Here is a 21,032-nt window from a genome sequence, read left to right on the forward strand (position 1 = left end):
CTCAACATCGACTGCTGAATATTTTCTGGTTGGTTAAACGCAATTATATACAGTAATATAACACTTCATCTCAATTTGTTTTCCCTCTGAAATAATAGTGAATTTTCAGTTATAGACACATTCAAGATGTTCATGTTGGCAAACCTAAAATAATTATTGTTTTTTCCTGTTTATAATTATTCCAAATCATTTGAAATGAAAGGCGAGGGTTTAAGTTAGTCGACAGGAGTCAGTCGTGTCCAGAATAGCTGTGTAGTAACGTCTTTGACTGTGAAGCTACGTGACACTGGATCGGACTCTCCAGGGAGCGATAATCCCTTCAAGGTCACAGATACGTTTTCATGGCATGTGGCAAACAATATAGAACCCAGGACCAGAGATTCCTATCGATTACTTCCAAATACCACTCTCCCTCGTAGTAAAGTAAACGCGAGATCAAGTCACTTAGACTAATGATCACATCGCAAACTCACCTATAGAATTCGATCAGTACTAAGAAAGACCTGAAATACACAACATTGGTCACCACTCACTGATTAATCAATTGTAAATATTAAAAACCATAAGTCTTATATTTACTTGTTTCTTCAAAGACTGAATATGAATACGAATGGGTCATAAAAGGAAATCATGGGTTTATCTATATTAAGAGTAGAGATAGTTCATTACAGACCATCCCTTACGCTTCTCGTCGTCATACCACAAACTTCACAAATACTAAGATACACATAATGTACAACTAGTTTTGTTACTGAAAAATGAGTGACATCGTTGAGTAACTTAGTTCGAAATTCGTTACATGCCAATTTGTTCCTTTTAGCTTCACTTTTATAATCTAATGTGTCGTAAAACCCAGTATCTCTAGAAGAATTCAATGATTTCACATGATTTAAATGTTTGTTTAAAAAAAATAAGCAAACAAGTTTTCGAGCTAAAAAATTTTGAAGACTGAAAAAATCATAAGTCTTTCAGTTGAATAGTTTCAAATAAATCTCTTATGCCAGAAAAAGACTGTTTTTTTAAAAAAATGAACAGATAGTGTTTCACAACAGATTAGTTTATCTATATTAATGGTCGATATTTCTACTGACTGAATTAAAGCAATTGAGTTAACTAAATATAGTAGTTTGATCAATTTTTGAGGACCAGTAATGGCATCATAAATCCTTTCAGAAACTTCTAAGGAAGATCATAAAAATCTCTAAAACTATCACTTGTAACTTGTTATATCGATTGGGTGAGTGAGTACGTGCGTGTCCAGTTGATATATATGACATTAAAAGACCGCCAATTAGAGAGGAGTGAATTATCGATCAGAGGAATGATACACAAAAGCCGTATGAGCAGTCTTGAGTATTTATCAGTCCTGCTTTCTGCCTAGCCCAGCCAGTTAAGTTCAGAACACCAATAACAGCCTCTGCAATATGAATCATTATTCTCAAACGTACTGGGTTTATATACCAAACAAACTGACCACATTGTACCATAAAATAGAAAATAACATTTGTACAAGATTTGGCCAAATGTGGGAGAAGCTAAAACTCTGCTTGTAGCTCTTCCAAGGTTTCTACCGGTTCTAAGGCCGGGTAAAGAAATAGGGTTGGATATTGGGTCAGCAACCCCATCTCGTAGATAACAACCTTGCTAAAAAATGTTAACCAGAGTAAACAAAGTAAACCGTATATCTCTGCCCTCTGAGTAAAAGGAACTTCATTTAGAAGACTTATGACGCTTCATGGTGAAGGCCGAGATTCTTGAGAAGTCACGAGACCCATGATTCGTCTAACAACCAGAGCAACAATTAATATAAGTACATAAAATGTCCAAGCAGTATGGGAGAACGGTAGGACTAGTCAACTAGCTAAGAAAGTGAAAAGATACTACTTAGCGGTGCTCGGAATAAGTGAAACACATTGAACCTAAGCTGGACAGAAAATAATAGATTTGGGAAAGATGCTGTTGTCCTCTGGTCACGAAGAAGAAAATGCTACACACACTAAGGGAATTGCTCTGATGTTGTCCAAACAAGCACGAGATGAACTTGTAGGATGGAAATCTTATAGATATACGATCATCAAAGCATCTTTCAAAACAAAGAAGTGGAAAATTACAATGAATATTATCTAATGTTATGGACCCATTAGTGATAGTGACGACGACGATTAAGATCAGTTCTGAGAGATGCTGCAATTTTTCATAGCGAAGTGTTCAGGAAAAGACCTGACAATCCTGATGGGAGATCTAAACGCCCGAGTCGGAATGGACAACACTGGATATAAAGATATTGTGAGACGACATGGACTGGGAGAAGGGAACTAAAGTGGCAAGAGATTTGCAAATCTATGAGCATTCAACGAAATGATTATAAGCGTTAAAGTATTCCCACACAAACGCATACACAAAGCTACATGGATCTCACTGGAGAACATCACAGAGAACCGAATAGATAATACATAGAAGTGAATAAACAAGTGAAGAAGAGCATTAGAGCCTACAAGCAGAAATACGTGGGGGAGCTGGCAACGACAGAGGAAAAAGCTGCAACAGGAGGAGATATGAAACAACTATATCAAACAACGAATAAACTAGTAGGGAAATATAGTAAACCAGAAAGACCTATCGAGGACAAAGAAGGCAAGACAATCACTGGAACTCAAGAACAGAGGGAATGATGTGTAGAACACTTTGAGGAACTATTGAACAGACCAGTCTCGCTGAACCTCCAGCACATCGAATCAGCACCTGCAGACCTTCCAATAGATGTCACTCCACCAACGACCAAAGAAATCAGCATGTCTGTCAAACAAATCAATAGTGGGAAAGTAGTAGGACTTGACAATATACTAGCCGAACAACTGAAGTTGGACATAGAAGTAACTGCAAACATGCTTCACGTTCTATTCAGGAAGATTTAAGAAGAGGAACAAGTGCCACTGACAGACTGGAAAGAAAGATATCACATGAAGATAAAAAAATTAGAGATCTGAGTAAATGTGAGAACTATAGAGGCATCACACTATTTGAAAGACTCAGTGGACGTCTAACTTCGAGATCAACAGGTAGGGTTCCGTAATGATTGGTCGTGCAGAAATCAAATCACAACACTACGAATCATCGTTAAACGATCAGTTGATTGGAACTCGTCATCATACATCAACTTCATTGACTATGAGGAGGCGTTTGACTTTGTGGACAGGAGAACATTATGGAAACGTTTTTTGACACTATGGACTAAGTACCTGAGAAGATTGTCAACATCATATGGAATTCATACGAGGGACTACACTGAAATGTCATTCATTGAGGACATCTGACAGAGACATTACAAGTGAAGACCGGAGTCAGACAAGGCTGCTTACTCTCCCCCTTTCTCTTTCTTCTGACATTTGAAAGGATTGTGAAGACCTCAACATCTGAGGGAAAATGCGGAATGCAATGGACAGCTTGGAAACGTATGGACAATCTAGACTTCGCAGATTACCAAACTCTTCTATTCCATACACACGAACAAATGCAGATGAAGATAACTAGTGTAGCAGCAGCCTCTGCATCAATAGACCTCAACACATACATAAGAAAAAGCAACACCCTTGAGTGCAACACGGAGAACACCAACACAATCACATTTGATGGAGAAACTCTGGAATAGGTAGAAAGTTTCATGTATCTGGGTAGCATCATTGATGAACGTGGAGGATGTGATGCAGACGTAAAAGCAGGGATTGACAAAGCAAGGACAGCATTCCTACGACTGAGGAACATATAGAACTACAAACAACTGTCTGTCAACAAACACCAAACTCAGAATCTTCAATACCAACGTCAAGACAGTTCTACTATACGGAAATGAAACTCCGAGAACAACTACAACAATCATCAAAAGCATACAAGTATTTATAAACAATTGTCTACTCAAGATACCCAATATGCGTTGGCCGGATACCATCATTACCAACCTACTGTGGGAGAGGACAGACCAACTTCCATCTGAAGAGGAAATTCGGAAAAGACGTTGAAAGATGATAAGAGACACATTGAGGAAATCACCAAACTGTATCACGAGGTAAACGCGTGAATGGAAACGGAAAAGAGGAAGGCCGAAGAACACATTGAGTTGGGAATGGGAAGCAGTCACGAAAAGAATGAATAGCAATTGGAAAGAAGTGGAAAGGATTGCTTAGGACAGGGTTGTTTGGAAAGTGCTTGTAGGCGGCCTATGCTCCTTCATGAGGGGTAACAGGCGTAAGTAAGTAAGTATATATTCATGTAAATATAAAGGTACAATTAAAGTTTACTTTATTACAGCAATCATCTTATGTTTATTTTCCTAACTTGGAAGTTCGGAGAAAAGAGGAAATGTGGCAAAACAAGAAACACATTGAGTCGAGAATCAGAAGTAGACATCAAATGAATGAATAGCGATTAGAAATAACTTGAAAAATTATTGAGGATAGAGTTCAATAGGTAATGCTGGTGGGAGGTCCATGTTCTCGATCGAGGGGTATCAGGCGTAAGTAAGTATTAGAAGGGGAAGCTAACTTTAACAAGCCTCTATGAGAATCTATCCTGTGTTCGAACAAACAATAAGTTGTTCTAATCTAAATATTTGTTAGAATGTATTTTCAGGTCTAGCTACCAATCTATTGTGTGTGAACGTTTTCTTCATAATGGGTGTGTAAATATCTGTTTATAACTTATCTTATTAATTGTTCTGAATTGAAAATAAATCCATTTAATAGGTCATACTTTAAGTTATCTGAAGAGGTATCTGTACTCCATCATGAACTAACCTTCATCATGGTTTGTCTACTGATTTATAAAGTTGGAATAATTGTGCTTTCAATACATTTCGCATACGAATTTAAACATACAGTTGTCCAACGGGATGATTCTACGATTATGCACGAAATTGATCAAGGTAATAGTTAATTAAACACTGACATCAAATGCATTAAAAGTTAAGCCTTAAAATCTCTTAATTAATTGACTTGCTAAATTAATTTCAAAATCGTTTTTCGTTTCTTCCTTCTCTTTTAGGCGATTCAACATTCTAGTCCTTTATCAAGAATAGTTATGACATTGTTTTTTTCCGTATCTGTAACAGTTGTAGCAGATCTGCAGTATATCTACATATATTTAATGGGTTGTCCATTTTTTTGGAATGCACAGACAGTCGGATTATATGCGTGAGTACAAAATAAACTAACTGATGATATGCAATCAACAGTTGATTATTCGTTTTCTTTTTTTACTTACTAAAATCGAACAGGCAAACGGTACTTCCCACTTATAGCAAATTACAGTAATACTTATAATGATTAACTACACCTTATAACTGAATAAATTATATGCATCGATGGTAAATGACATGCTCATTCATTTAGTACTTAATAATAAGTAGTGATTTCTTCAATATTTCAGGATTTTTTAAAGAACTTTATTTAGTAGGCTGATATCAGATGAAGAACCATTGAAAACCAATAGCCACTGCATAGCTATTTCCAGAAGTTTTGCTCACCTTCCACTGTCAATGCATCAAACTCAGAGACATGGTTGAATTGTAACATGTTTTTTTTTCTCATTGATATTCAGTGATATTATGTTTTAGTATAAATCAATGTGTAGTGAACAATGAGACGAGTGGAGACAATCGAATGTATCTAAGCGTAAATTACAAACTATCTTAGTAAAATATGATAACCATACAGTGAATAATTAATTTGCAAATCATCAATCAATTGACTCAATCTTGACCATCCCTTCTGTAAATATCAGTTCATCGTCTCCGATTATTATTTTCGATGCATTTTCACACCAATTACGCTTCGTTCCCGTCCTTTCCTTGTTGATCTTCTATTGAAATACATTCTATGCCTGCCTATCACCATATACTATTATGTGGATATAAGCAACCCATACCACAAAAGTTTTTATAAAGATATTTTTAGTTGTTTATTTTGATTATGTAAATCTCTAGTAACTTTTTGTCAGTTTACTTTCATTGTGTAATAGCAGCATTAAATTAATAGGTATTTGCTAAGTTGCTATAATGAGTCATACATTCTTAAAAAACCATTTTAGTGTTAATCACTATGGTAAATATAATCCCTTTGAAAATGATCTGAATAGCTTAACGTTACTTTACTGAAGATTACTTAACTGTCATGGCTGAAAATAGGATGACTCACTTCTATGTCAATGAAAATCACAGTACAGTTTTTCTTTATTAATGTCAACCTTGATAGATCACGCGGTTCAACCATTGTTTTACTAACCTTGGATATATATAATGGAGGAATATGTGTGTAATGATAATACAAAGTTGTTCACTGAACAGAGTTTTCATCCGTACGGCTAAATTTACACAGACATATTTATAAAAAAACACCTTGACCACTTATATTTATAACTAAACCAGATAGAATACTGTTGATGATTTATTAATTCATTAATAGCAAATAATGCTAAAATATTACTTCTATAAGATGGCGGTTGGAGATAGTAGACAAGAAACCTTGAGCCTAGGTTTCGTGCTATTTAGCATTTGTCAGAAAGACTACCCCTAAATCATTGGTCGTCCAATCCTGGTAAGTCTTGGACATTGAACACGACATGCTGGCTTTCGAGTGAACCCTGTTTACGCTGTACTCGAAAAAAATAGTTGCCTTGGTGCAGTCAAGTCAATTTCACTATAAGGGGTGATATATATTACTTCTATATTTAACCGTAATTTATCGCGGTTGCGGCATTGTCGATAAGGTTGTTCCGAGTCTTTTTGTCTTAACTCATCAAAATGTATTTCGATAGACATGTTACTTGAGCAGCGTTATTTGAAACATTGCAAATAACTTCCTAAATTTAACTAATGTGTTTTTTGCTGAATCTTTTTATTATATTGAAAATTAATTCTTTTATGATAAAGAGAAAAAATTCCGTAGGTGAATACTATCTGTTATCACAATGTGTTTGAGTATATTTTAGTTTAAATAGTTCAGAGGATACAAAGATCACTTACCTGGGTTGACATTTACTTATAGTCCGATCATGAAATATATAAAGCTATCTCTAGCTTATGCAAATAAACAACACCAAGTGAATATAACTTCACCCCATTGCACAAGCAGGTGGCTATCAGGACTCAGTAGGTAAGTGGATAACGTGATGGCGTTTGAAGCGAACGTTACTGGGTTTGAGCCCCAAAGTGAACATCAACTCTGAGATGCAGGTACGTCCAGCTGACGAGTCCCAAATAGGACGAAACGGGCGTCCTGAATTCCACTGCTAGCCACTATCCATCATTGCTTATAAAGCTTGTGACTTCAGGCAATATCGAAGCAGTCCTCACAGGATGCACATATGCCAACAAGAGATTGATCAATTGCAGTCCGAAATAACAATGGGAAGACACAAGTAAACAACAACTAGTGAATGTCTCTAGCTTGGTTATGATAAATATAATTAACTCATATTATTACTGCACATTTTGATATGTTTAAAAATGAATGCACTGTCCTTCTTAACATATATGATGGGCTATTATTATGTGATCCAAATATATATTTAATGACATATCTTTCAGTTATATCAAACTGTTAGCAGTAACCCAATTTTGTTTTACTTAGTGATGACTTTATCACCTCTTAAGATACAAACTAACAAGATTTTTGCATAAAATATTTAATTTAAACAAGATTATCGTGCTAAACTGACTTATAACAAGTAATACACTCATATATTTCATTATAATAATTATCGGTGTCATTATATCATTAACTGTAACCTATCAATTATCTAAAGTATACTCAAATTTAAATAATGTAATTTGTATATCAACTAAATAGTTCTTCTTTGTAAAATAAATAAATAATCGAACTGTAGTAGTATTTGGTATTGTTAGCATGTCGCTGTGTGCAAGTCAAGGAATGGACTGAGAACTAAATGAATTAATAATTTAAATTCAAAGAGACATTTAAATTCCAGGTAACTAGCTGTGATTACACTGTTCAACGTCAATAGCTCTTTCTCAAAATTGAATATTCTCTAAATATAACCAAACTTTTAGAACTTCAGTAGGATGTAGTAGAATTTTTTAGACTTTATAAGCCTGCATTATGATCACTAACACGATACTCTCAAAAACCATACGACACAGATAAATTGCACTGTGGGGAACAAGAACACGACTGGGGACGATCGATTGTATTGAAGGACAAGTTACAGACTATCTAACTAAATTCTGATGACCATACAATGAATAGTTAATTTGCAAAATAAAAACCAATTTTCTCAATCTTAACTGTTCCTTCTGCAAATATCAGTCCGTCTTCTCTTATTCCATCGTTCATGCATTTTCGTACCGATTGCGCTCCATTCCTGTTCTTTCCTTATCGATCTTCTGCCAAAATACATTCTATGCCTGACCGTGACCATATACTACTTATGTAGATACAAGTAGACTACACCACAGCACCATTGATCCAGAAATTAGCATTGATAAATGAATATTATTACATTATTTAAGAGATTTAACCATAGATTATTACTGTGCAAATGAAATTAAGACGATGAGTTAACATGTATTCATATCTTCCAATTCATTATTCTATATTAGCTACTGGGTTTCATGTGATTTACAATCATTTAGTCCAGTATCAATGCCTTATATTCCAGAGTAACCCTCTGAACTTTTTATTGGACTATATTTATTAAGTATTGAGTATTTTGGATTTGCAGTTGTCTTATAATTTTCGTATTGATTGTATGGGTTCATCAATGTCTTATCTATTTTCATCTGGATGTTAAATTTATAATTGTTTAAACAAGTAACAAACTACTTCAATATTCGCAGTAGTATTTCGTAAACTGCCACATGAAGAAAATCAGGATTTGTCAGTTTTAGTGATCGTCCAGAACATAGTCTTACTTATTCTACACTTATATTGTCAACAAAATAGTTCATGCAACTGGTTTTCTGGTTCAAATTTTAATCATTTCAGAGGTGTATCTGATGCTTTATCAGCATGTTTGTCTATCACATTCACTGTGGCAATTTACAATTGGGAACAAACTCGTATATTACAATTATGCAGCATGGGAGATACAAAAGAATATGTTGCAGAATATAATTCCATGGAAATTACATCAAAAGAAATACGAATATTATTTATGATTACAACTGTGATATTTATAGGATTTGGATTTATGTTAATCAATAAAATATTGATGGGTATTGCTTTCTTATTCACTTTACCTACTGCTAATTACATTGTTTACGGAGGTAAGATAAGTAATTCAGTTATGTCATTAATTTTTCGGTAAGAATTTTCAAAATAGTCTTAGGCAAAGTGATATTATAGTTTTCTATCGGATTGATTAGTGTAATTATTAGTAGTGATGAAACAACAACAATTTACACAATAGGACGAAACGGCCTCCCAGTGCTTCCAAGTTTTCCATGGTGGTCTAGCTTCAATTAACTCACGCTTTCAACTATGAAAATACTAAATCTCCACAAAAACCCCTTCTGATAATGATATTTGTTTAGAGGAATATTTTGGTTTCCGTTGTTCTTACATGGTAGAAGATTCAGTTTTGAAATAGAGGATTGTGCATAATACATCAAAAGATGCTGAAAGTCCAACTTGTGTGTTATATTTCTCCATATATATGGGTATATATTCATATTTAAGTCATGTGATGATTTAATCCGTATTTCCGCAACAATGTAGGTGGTGATGGGTTTGGACTGGGGGCTCAATAACTGTACAGTTGAATGTTTTGATATTTCAGGAATTAATTCATTATTTAAAACTAACTAAGGGTGAATATATTTGTTGAATAATTGTTTACTAAAATCTCCAACTCTAGAATTAAATAAGAACTACTGGTTTTCTTTCATTTTTCCATAAGCATCAGCTGTAAGATTGGTGAAAAATACACTTATTGCACCGATTCGAACTATGATCTCTATAATAACACCAAATGATAAACAAGGTATGTTTGTAATGTTTGTAAGAGATTTAAAAATGATTTATTATAGTAATCAAGTATATTTTGTTTTAATTAACATTTGTGATTTCAATTCATTTATGTATTGTTTGTATGATGTTTAGGATTGAAATTGGTCAGTTTCTTATTGGTATATGTTCATTCTATGCGGATTGCCTCGATATTGTTTTAAGTTACAGGCATTATAAGTAGAGATAAATTAAACTTCACCCCATTGCAAAAGCTAAGTAGACAACGCGATGGCATTTAAAGTGAACAATACTAGGTCCGAGTCTTGTAGTGAACATTGACACTAGGATGCAGGTTCATCTAGCCAGCAAGTCTCGAAATAGAACGAAACGTGCATCCTGGATTCCAATGCTAACAAACATCCATTTTTGCTTAATATTTGTTATTGCACTTTTAAAACCATGCACAATAATATTTTGAAATTCCTGGTATGACTAAGTTAGGTTATCTCATTTGGAATTTATTTCGACCAGTTACTGTTTAACTTTAATAAATAGATATGTTGTATCAGAAAAACAGTTTATTATCACAAAATTTATGGATGATTAAACAATCAGATGAGATATGAATATGTCGAAATTTTTTGTTATAAGCTATACTTAGTACAATCTTTCTAACTATCACAAACGATATTTTAAAATGAATCATGATTACCGTTGATCGTTGGTACAATTAATAGATTGGAGGTCAAAATATTATTAAACGGTGAAAGAGTATTTTACTCTATGAAATGATTCAAGAATGTTGCATACTATTTACCAAAACGTATGTTCTTTAAAAAGAGAGCGTTTATTTTGTTGATAATCATCAAAGGATGATAAAAGGTCACGATTTTATACCATACTAAACGTATATATCAATAGTGGAAATTTTCAAGTGAGTGTATTAATTGAGTCGATTTGGGATTTTTTTTATGTAAGCATATAAACATTGGTACCAAGAAGGATCAAAATATATATTTGTGCTACATAAAGTAGTTGCCATTCTATTTGTTTTTAGGCTGGGATACTACCTGGGTGCCCAAACCGAAACAAGTGATTTTCTTAAAAAGCCACTCCCCGAGTCTTTGACTCTCAGGTCTAATCCACAAGGGAGTGAAGAAACTTTGGGAGATGCGGTCCTATGGTATTCCATTACCTATAATAAGTTCCGTCAGGATCCTGAAGCCCATGCGTACCATTGGTTTTGAATCCGAGTTTCCCAACTTCATTGGGCATGTCCAGAGAATTTAACAACTCAGCTTAAGTACCGGAAATTCCCTTCTTGTCCTCGCACTTTCGTTTATAACACATCCTGTTGCGAGAAGGCAGTGAGTAGGGCTTCCCTGACAATAGCTTTATACGCGTCGCCACATGAGTGGGTTTCAAGAAGGTCAGCGGACTCACCCCATCCACGGCCGTATCATGGTATTTCAATGCAAGATATCATGTGACATACAACAAATCAATGTAGAATGAAAACAAAACTTCTGATTGAACGTTCGATCTAATTTCCTAGCTGATTCTGTTACTCCTAGACAATCACATACCAGTCGATTGGGAGATCACTCGGTATGTAAAAAATATCAGGGTTGTGAAAGAAAAACACTCTTAAACAATAAAACCCATTCTGTGTGGTTAAACAACGATATAATCAAAGAAATCTGAACAAACTGCAACTAGTAAGTACTGTGATGATTTAGCATTGTTTGCGGGTAACTTAACCAAATATGCTCAACTTATTTTGTTATTTTAGAGAATTTTTACTCGTCTATAAAACTTTTCAGTATTTTTTGTGATATGAAATATGAATCTATAAATATACCGAAAGGATTCAAAATCTGATAACTGTTGACGGAGTGGTTGTTTTTCGACTCCGTAATGTGATAGAAAGTTTAATGCAATTGCGTACAAAATTTGTTATTGTTGACTGATTTTATTTATATTTCTAAACATTGCTTTGTGACAGTATAGCGGTACCTCTAATGAACTGAACAACGTTTTGTCTCGGTTTCAGTAGACCGTGGACCACTGACAGTAGGTTAATTGTAGAATGAAGTGTTACTTCATCTCTACTGCTTAAATTTTAGGTATAATTGGTTGTATATAAGACGCACACATTATCAAAAAAACAAGAGATAAAGAAAGTTCATAAAATTATCATGTCGATCCTTATTAAATTCGACATTTTTGTGAAAAAAATTTGTTTTATGGGTGATATTCGTCATGGATAAGCATTAAGTAGAAAACCAAGAGGTTCCGAACAATTAATTGCAGGTATGGAACTACCCTACAGTAAACAATTACGACACCACCAGAGATCGAACTAAAGGCTGGAGAGTATTTAGCTATTAAACCACCAAGTTAGAATGCGCAGTTCCAATTTCTAACTTCAGTCTATCTACTCTTATCAAGGGATTCCCCAAGTTCTATCAGGATGTTGTGACTGACGGAATTCAACCATGTTGTAGAGATGCAACCTTTTATGATCATTCTATAAATTAAGAGACATGATATGATCCGGTTCATTTTAACATTGGCATAACAAAAATACACTAGGTCATTATTTGGTGATTTATAATTTATTCGACGCTTGAATTTTCCGAAAACTACGATCTAATATCATTCTATGCTGTATATAAAACTATAACACTTCAGTGAATAATATCAGATTGTTTATTTGTGTCTTTTTTTCTCTCAATTTTCTACTTTACAAAACAAATTGGAATTGTGAAATTAAGTGTAATTTTTGTTGGATTGTTATTTAATTTATAAAAAAAAGGTTTCATATTATCTCTTGGAGCATTTATTTCGTTTGTGGGATTTCTGATCAATCTTACAGTTTTCCCACTTATTTATGCCGGAACTGTACACGTATTTCCTGGTGCTGTTTTCTTTATGTGTGGTATACTCATAACGATTACTATCGGTTTCGGAGTGTAAGTCAGGTATAATTTCTCGGTTTCATTTACCTTGTACTGTTAATACTTACTGTACACAATTAATGCATTTAGTATTTAATTAACTATTGTTTATTCCACCTATAAATAATAACTTTGACCAACCATGGTGAGAATAACAGGGAATCAATTTTCACACCATTTACAATATTTACTAAGACTGGGTACGAATATCTGGTTTAAAGTGTTTGCGGACTTCTCTCAGTGAGCTTTTAATTGAATACATTTATTTCACAGAAACTAGATCATCTTAAATTACTTACTGTTATATTAAAGACTACTATAAGTAGTAGATTACAATGTAAACACACAGTAAGTTTTACTACTTCAACAACCTGAAATATTCTGAACCATTTTATAAAATAACTGATACAGAATCATTTTGAACTTTTAAATAATAAAAATCCTACTAGTGTGAAAATATTTTTCTTTTTCGAATACTTTTTTTGGCCCTATATCTGACTCTATTTGGATCGTTTCTCACTACTATTGAGATATACATGTCGCCAATTCTCGTATATAATCATCAACTTAACTCGCGTTAGTGAATAATGGAATTAAATAAGTCAAATACAAGAACGGATGTTTGAATATGTATATTCTGTACACTCATTGATCTGGAGAGACAATCAGAGGAACGAAGAGGAGAGAGCGAAGAGAGATGACGTGCAATGGAGATAGCATGTGAGCTGACTCCTTATAATCAAACGTTAATCCATATTTATAGTCACACAAAAATAAGCTACAGACATGTGATGAGTAGGATAAGATGTACACACACATAAGCTCATATAATAACAGTCAGGATTAATAAGTAAATAGTTAAAAAAGTCAAAACGTGACGCAAGAAGAATGAATAAGTTGCCCTGTCCAGAAGCTACAATAAGTTATATGGGCTAAACATAGTAGACCGGCACTAAAACTACATCAATACTTCAGTAATATGTATGAGTACATATGAATTCTAAAGAATATGTTTAATGGGATCTTTTTTAAAATTGAATTTATATCGGTTTTATGACAAGGTATTAAGTAGTTTAGTTCATCAAACAAGCATCAAATCATAAATTGATCAGCAATTTTCATATTCATGATGTTTCGAAATGAAACATGTAGTTAAAGAGAAATTTCTGCACTGTTTTTACTAATAACCAGTATTCATGTGTAAAAGGTAATCTTTTGTGTATTGCATGATACCGTAATACGATGTATCATAGTTTTATTACAATTCACGTTTTCATAAAAAACGTAATAAGTCTTATTCTATCATTGAAATCTGAAAGTTCTGTGAACGCTCAGTCAATTTGTTACTTGAACTAAAGGGTTCTTTATTCGAATTCGGTTGGTTTACATGCCACGTCAGGCATTTTCTTCAAACATCGATTTTATACATCACATAACCGACTCATCTTACAATGGAACATGCTATTCACTCAGGCCGCCATTATCAAAAGTTTCTTACATGCACTGGTAACCTATTAAGAAACTGTAATTTAATTCACCTCATCTTGGGTTGACAATTTCACATTTTGATTTGAGGATAATTTCCGCCAAGTAAAATCTTAGTTCTTCTTCCAAATTTTGATTCAGCTGGGAAGACACCCTCGAGTAGGACTGGATTTCGGGTTACTCTGTATATTCTCAGGAATTTCTGAATAACTTCTTTTGTCGTAACCTCTCGTTTTGACTTGATAAGAGCCCGCTTGAAAGTGTTGACATTACTCTCAGTTTGACTATTTGACTGGGGATAGTGAGGCAGTGATCGAATATGTGTAATTGTGTTCTTTAATCAGAAGTCTAAGATGATAATCGATGTGAACTGAGGTCTATTGTTTGTAACTAGTGTTTCCAAAAACCAAATTCCTCAAAAAGCCAAATAAGTATCGTTATTGTTAGTGTCTATGAAGTCTGTGGTATTAGAGCAGATAATAATAAATTCAAACAACTTAGTTCATTTAAAAAGTAGAAGTATCGCCTCTTAAACATAAATCACATGTCGAATTGTTGTTATACATGTTATGGCTTGTGGCCTGTTAATATATATCACGAGATAATAACATCAATTAGAGACACGGACTTATACGACAAGACCAATAACGCATAAACCTGTACGAGCAGACTGAAGTTCTTATTGGTCCTTTGAGATAATAGCTTCTCTCCTTATCCAGCCGGTTTAGGCCAGAACATAAATATCACCCTCCACAATACGAATCATGTATTTCAAACATAATGAGTTTATATACAAACAAACCAGACTTCATCATACGATAAAATAGAAAATAATAATTACATAAAATCAGGTCAAATAGTGGCTGTAATTGTGAGAGACTGTTAAATATCTTAAGAACAGTAAATCGTGTAATAGTAGTCAATCGATCAAACTAAAGCTTATCATAAAACGAATATGAATATACATATAATCTAGTTACTTAATAGTTATACAATAAGAATAGATATAATAACAGTTCATACATAAATTCTAACAGTTATCACTCATTATTCTTCGTCCAGATATACCAATATACTGTAAATAGGAATCCAAGTATCATGGTTTGAACAATCTGAATTCATACTTATATTAATCTTTATATAAAATATTTTATCACAAATGTATTATTAGTAAATGAGTGAGATAATTGAATTGACTTTTTATAAATACAATAATTTTATAGTTGAATTCATGAGTCAATTGAAGCTAGACCACCATGGAAAACCTGGAAGCACTGGACGGCCGTTACGCCTTACTGTGGGACTCCTCAGCAATGTATATCCACGATCCCGCCTCGCGAGATCCGAACCCAGGACCTACCAGTCTAGCGCCAGATCGCTTAACCACTAGGCCACTGAGCTGGCATTCGATAGTGCTTCCAAGTTTTCCATGGTGGCGTAGCTTCAATTGACTAATAATTCCAACCATGAAAATGCTGAAATCTCCAAAAAACCCCTTCTGATTATAATCATATGCTCACTAGTGACTGACTTCAAGAGATATTTCCTGGAGTTCTAGAGGGAAGCAGTGACCAGTGGATTTCAACCACGTCTGTTGTGAGATAGGAACTCACTGAAGACAATTGATGAACGGTTGCTCATTTTCGTGGATTGGTTGGAATTCGAGATAAACACCATCGGATGCCAGCTCAGTGGTCTATGGGTTAAGTGCTCTGGCGCGAGACTGGTAGGTCTTAGGTTCGAATATCGCGAGTGCGGGGTCGTGGATGCGCATTGCTGAGGAGTTCCACAGTAAGATGAAACGGCTGTCCAGTGCTTCAGGTTTTCCATGGTAGTCTAGCTCCAATTAACTCATGATTTCAACTATGAAAATACTGGAATCTCCACAAAACCCCTTCTGAAAACAATTTTAACAAAATAAAACAAAACAAAAACAGTTACATTTTCAAAATCAAATTTAAACAAAAAAAACCTGATCAATAAACGGTATTACATAATTTTTTTCTTTATATTCGTTTTGTTTTTTTTCTTTTTTAATTTTATAATAGATTATTACCAATACGATTAACAAGAATACAAAAAGAAATGATTTTATTAAATTAAATTATTAATTCAAGTGACTTAAAGCATTTTCTTTTTAATAAAAAAGACAAACCAAAAATTGTTTTGGGGAGGAAAAAAACTAAATTTCTTTTTCTAATAAATAAATTAATAACATAATCCTTAATGATGATATTGCAATACTCTTTGTTTCTTGCTACTAAAATGTAAATGAGTAGTATTTTTAAAAAGATGCATTCTTTATAGATGTTTTATTCTATTTTATTGATTTTTACTTAGATTTTTTTAAATATTATTAATAAAATAATAATGTTATATCTCGATATCTGCTAAATAACTAAACTATTCATGTTCATGTCCGTCTTATCATGAGTTTTATTTTGACCTATAAACTATTATTATACGATTTACTATTCTTGAGTTATGACCTATCTACCAATTACTATCTACCTTATTCACAGCCACATTTGGCTAAATCTTGTACAAATGTTGTTTCCTAATTTATGATACGATGTGGTCTGTCTTGTTGGTATTTAAACTTAGTATGTTTGAAATAAATGATTCATACGTCAGAGGTTGTTGTTGGTGTTCTGGACATAACTGGCTGGGTTAAGCAGAAAGCAGGACCGATAAGTACTCTGGAATGCTCACACGAGTTTCATGCATCATTAGTCCGATCGATAAAACACTGCTCTCTAATTGGCGATATTATCACGTTATTCATGAACAGTGCACACAGGCTACAAATAATTATTCAGAATGGTAATTTGTGTTATAGAAATGAAGAGCCTGAAATAATTCAGATATTGTAACGTTAGAGATTTACAACGCAAGTTGATATATTCTGATTTTGTTTAATTCTTTAAAAGAGGTGATTTAAGTGAGAAACTTTCATTGCCATCCTGGACAATATTATCAGCGCTTAGTTAAGAAAACTCAAAGACACTTGAATAAATTGTAATTGTTTTTTCTTGTAAATATATTACCTTTGTAGTGAACGAGAATGCAAGTGGGAACAATCGAGCGTATTTGAACAAAAAGTTACAGTTAGTAAAATATGAGAACCATACAGTAAATGCTTCATTTGGAAAATATCAGTCAATCATCTCGGACTCTATTGTTCTTTCGTTTCCACACCAATTAATCTCTGTTCATGTTCTCTTTTCTTCGATCTTCTTAACCTACTTATATCTATCGATATTATTAGCACACACGACACATTTACGAAGTAATCAAGTTCAGGAGACGTAACTTCAACCATAAGATAAGGTTACAGTTGATTTTTTTTTGAATGATTATTTTCATTTGGACAATCCATAAGAAATTGTATAGCATAACACAATTAGTTTGTCTTTATCCACTGTGTTGTCAATGTTTATATTAGGAATATTCACACATTGTGATTAGCACATTATCTTCTGATTCTAGTAGGTCCTATTTCTCACTTCAATCAATTTACGATGTAGCATAAGGTTGTTCATTGCCACTGGTGGATAAATGCTTCATTCTTGATGTGAATGAACTCTGCATGTTTCCGTATCTCATTTGAGTTTCAGTAATTTAACTACATTTTTGGGAGATTACGAAACAGTTATTTAAAATATTCTTTATTCCAGTTTATGTTTTCAAGACACATTTTACAAAGTAACAAACATATATAGACGTCTTTATAGGGTTTATCGACGTTAGCCTTTATAGTATTGATATGCCTATGACTAGATACTTGGTAAACTGCATTTATACTTCTAGCATAAAAATTTTCTTTAACCGTCAAAATCAAAGTCCTACTTTTGAATGTACAAGTTTTCACTTGATTATCAGTCGCTGATAAATTTACAGTTAGTAGCTTGTTTAAATATTATAGCTAACCGTTTCTGATCTGTTATTTGATGATTTTTGTAGTGATCACAATAATCTAATCTACTTTTTTACTACAGGTTAATGTGAACAAGTTTTTGATGATATATATAAAAGGCACTATCTTACAAGTGAATTTATAATGAATTTTTACCAATCTTAAATACCCCAAAGTACATTTGAAATTTATGAAGGTCGAATAATGTACGGTTATTTTTAATATCATTTATTTATCAAAAAATAGTCAACTAATACTATAGTGAACGAACACTCAGGTGTGGATAATGTTCAGTCATACAGTGGTTTAGTAAAATATGAAAATCGCACATAAAATACATCAATTTCAAATCTTATTTGAATTGTCTCTTACAAGCTTCATTGTACCTTCAGTCCTGTTGTTGTCTTGATTGCTTTCAGTTTCCTTTTCTCTGCTATTCATTACAATATTCTCAACCTTCTGCCCTCAGACATCCCACTTCCGATTGGTGTTACAGACTACTTATATCTCCAAATATATGTAGCATACACCACAATACTACTATCATCAAGTCAATATCAAATTTAAAATGTCTACTAATTTCTAAGTCCGCTAATTTAAGGAAAAAAGCTGTTTCCTGAATTATCAAGACGAATCATGTTTTTGTCATAAAAGTAAAGTTTATTCAAGATACAACAACAAATACGTCAAAAATAATCATATTGCATTATGTGAGGTAAGTTAATATTCTGGACTAAACATATATTTGTTTTCGAGATTAAATTTGTTCACAAAAGTAGTAACCAACGGTATCTACACCAGACAACGTAATGAAGTATATAACATTTTATTTGAGTGATCCGAAAACTATCTATTTATATTGATTAACAAATCTAAATGTATTATACTTCAATAATACTTCATGTTAGAATGGCTTTAAAACTATAACTTAGTAAGTGTGATTCCAATTTTTTTTTTCTCAAATCGCACAAATTGATTGCGTTATAATTATAGTTAATACAGTACATAAATTAGAAATAGATATAGGGAATTTTTTTTGGATACATTCATATAGTAACAGAAAATATATGGTGATTGGTAATTCCTGGTGGTGACAATAGGCTGATTCTGTTCATTAATCTAAGTTTATGAGAAAAAATTACTTCTTATCCTTATAATAAAGTTAACAGGAAAGTTCTGCTTACACTCCTGACTGTTAAACTAAACATTTACAAATATTTTATTCATAAATTTAACAGTAATATCAAGTCTCATCATTCAGCTAACTAGTTTTTTTTCATTTAAGTAACATATTTCTATTTTACTCTACCCTTCAGTAGCCAAAGTTATTTATCTTGCTTACTTGGTGGTAGTGCACTGTAGAATATCTTAAAAATGACTAAACATAAATTTTATGATTAAGATCTTAAGTTATACTTTTTTCCTTGGTTAATTTGACAAATCTTCGAGGTCATACAATAAATCTTAAACTATCAATTGATATATAAGATTGATAAATGTTAGAAGAGTTTCGTTGATTCACTAGAAAACTAATTCGTAAATATGTTCATGAAATTCTTAGAAATCAAAATGAATGGTAACTCTACTTATGATGAACTAAGGATATGAAGGTCTCGTTCAGGTTACTTATTTGATCTACAGAAGATGCGCAAACATATTGTTACAATTAGATATAGTTATATATCTATATATCAGTTCAGCTTTTCATGAAGTTGGATGCTGTTAACGGGAAAGTTATAACCAGTTCGTTAATGATTGGCTGCATATATATTAAAACATTTATTCCAGTTTACTGACTGACTAAATCATATCGACATCTATGATAATTTCATAATCTCGTTTGGTATTAAACCCTTTATTAACGAAATATCATATATTAAAACCATAGCCACAATCTGTCTGTATTCCTAAATATCATATTTTAAACAACTGCCAATTATGTACACGAATAATGTACAGTATCAGTTAGATATTTGTCAGAAATCGTGAAACTGATGACGCAGCAACAATAAGTCCCTTAGATCTTGTTCTAATAAGTAATTTTTTAAAGCTAATCTTTTGAAGACCAAGTCCAAAGGAGCAACCGATGAAACGGCACATTATTCGAGGTATCTTGACAACGCGCTTACCGTATATAATAATCAGAAACATCAAAAACACCTGGTAAAGATTTCCAATATGGCTCATATACATTTTATTATAAAAGAGAAAGGAAATGATAAATTCCACTTCTTTTGAGATACCAGTGCAAAAGATGGAGGATTAAATAACTTAATGTTCGATGTGTTTCAATCTTATCAGCTTTTGTACATTAAGTTGGAATAAATTACTAATTAAAACATCATCTTATAGAATATGAAGAATTTATGACATCAATACAACAGGAAAGGAAGAGGTTAAATTCTAAAAGGTATCTACAGAACCACGTGTATTCACAAAAATTTACTGTTAAATACAGGAGAACTAAAGAGAAAGAGCCTAAAGAAACTACTGTACTATAATTTGAAGGCAATAGTGTTGTAGCGTATATCAACTGAAGACTAAAAATTAGTAGTTTAAAAATCCCCATAGATAATTCAAAAATGAACAATATTTGAGCGAACAATTGTTTTTAATAACTTCATCATCAGGCTCTACGGTTATAAGTCCATAATTATAATATTTTACAAAGTCCAAAATGAGGAATGTATTAATTAATTTGACAATGTTATA

At 33.0% G+C, this 21,032-nt stretch overlaps 1 protein-coding gene across 1 annotated transcript in view; it reads left to right on the forward strand.

The window, feature by feature from the left end:
• Nucleotides 1-21,032, forward strand: part of Smp_168980 (putative hypothetical protein) — a gene marked incomplete at both ends in the record, with an annotated part of 49,757 nt that overhangs the window by 6,307 nt on the left and 22,418 nt on the right. Inside the window, 5 exon segments of the mRNA XM_018789382.1 lie at nucleotides 5,038-5,186; nucleotides 8,999-9,005; nucleotides 9,010-9,277; nucleotides 9,910-9,993; nucleotides 12,778-12,934. Coding sequence (XP_018654831.1) covers nucleotides 5,038-5,186; nucleotides 8,999-9,005; nucleotides 9,010-9,277; nucleotides 9,910-9,993; nucleotides 12,778-12,934 — 665 coding nt within the window.

Source organism: Schistosoma mansoni, chromosome W, assembly GCF_000237925.1.
Source record: "Schistosoma mansoni strain Puerto Rico chromosome W, complete genome".
Taxonomy (NCBI): Eukaryota; Metazoa; Platyhelminthes; class Trematoda; order Strigeidida; family Schistosomatidae; genus Schistosoma; species Schistosoma mansoni.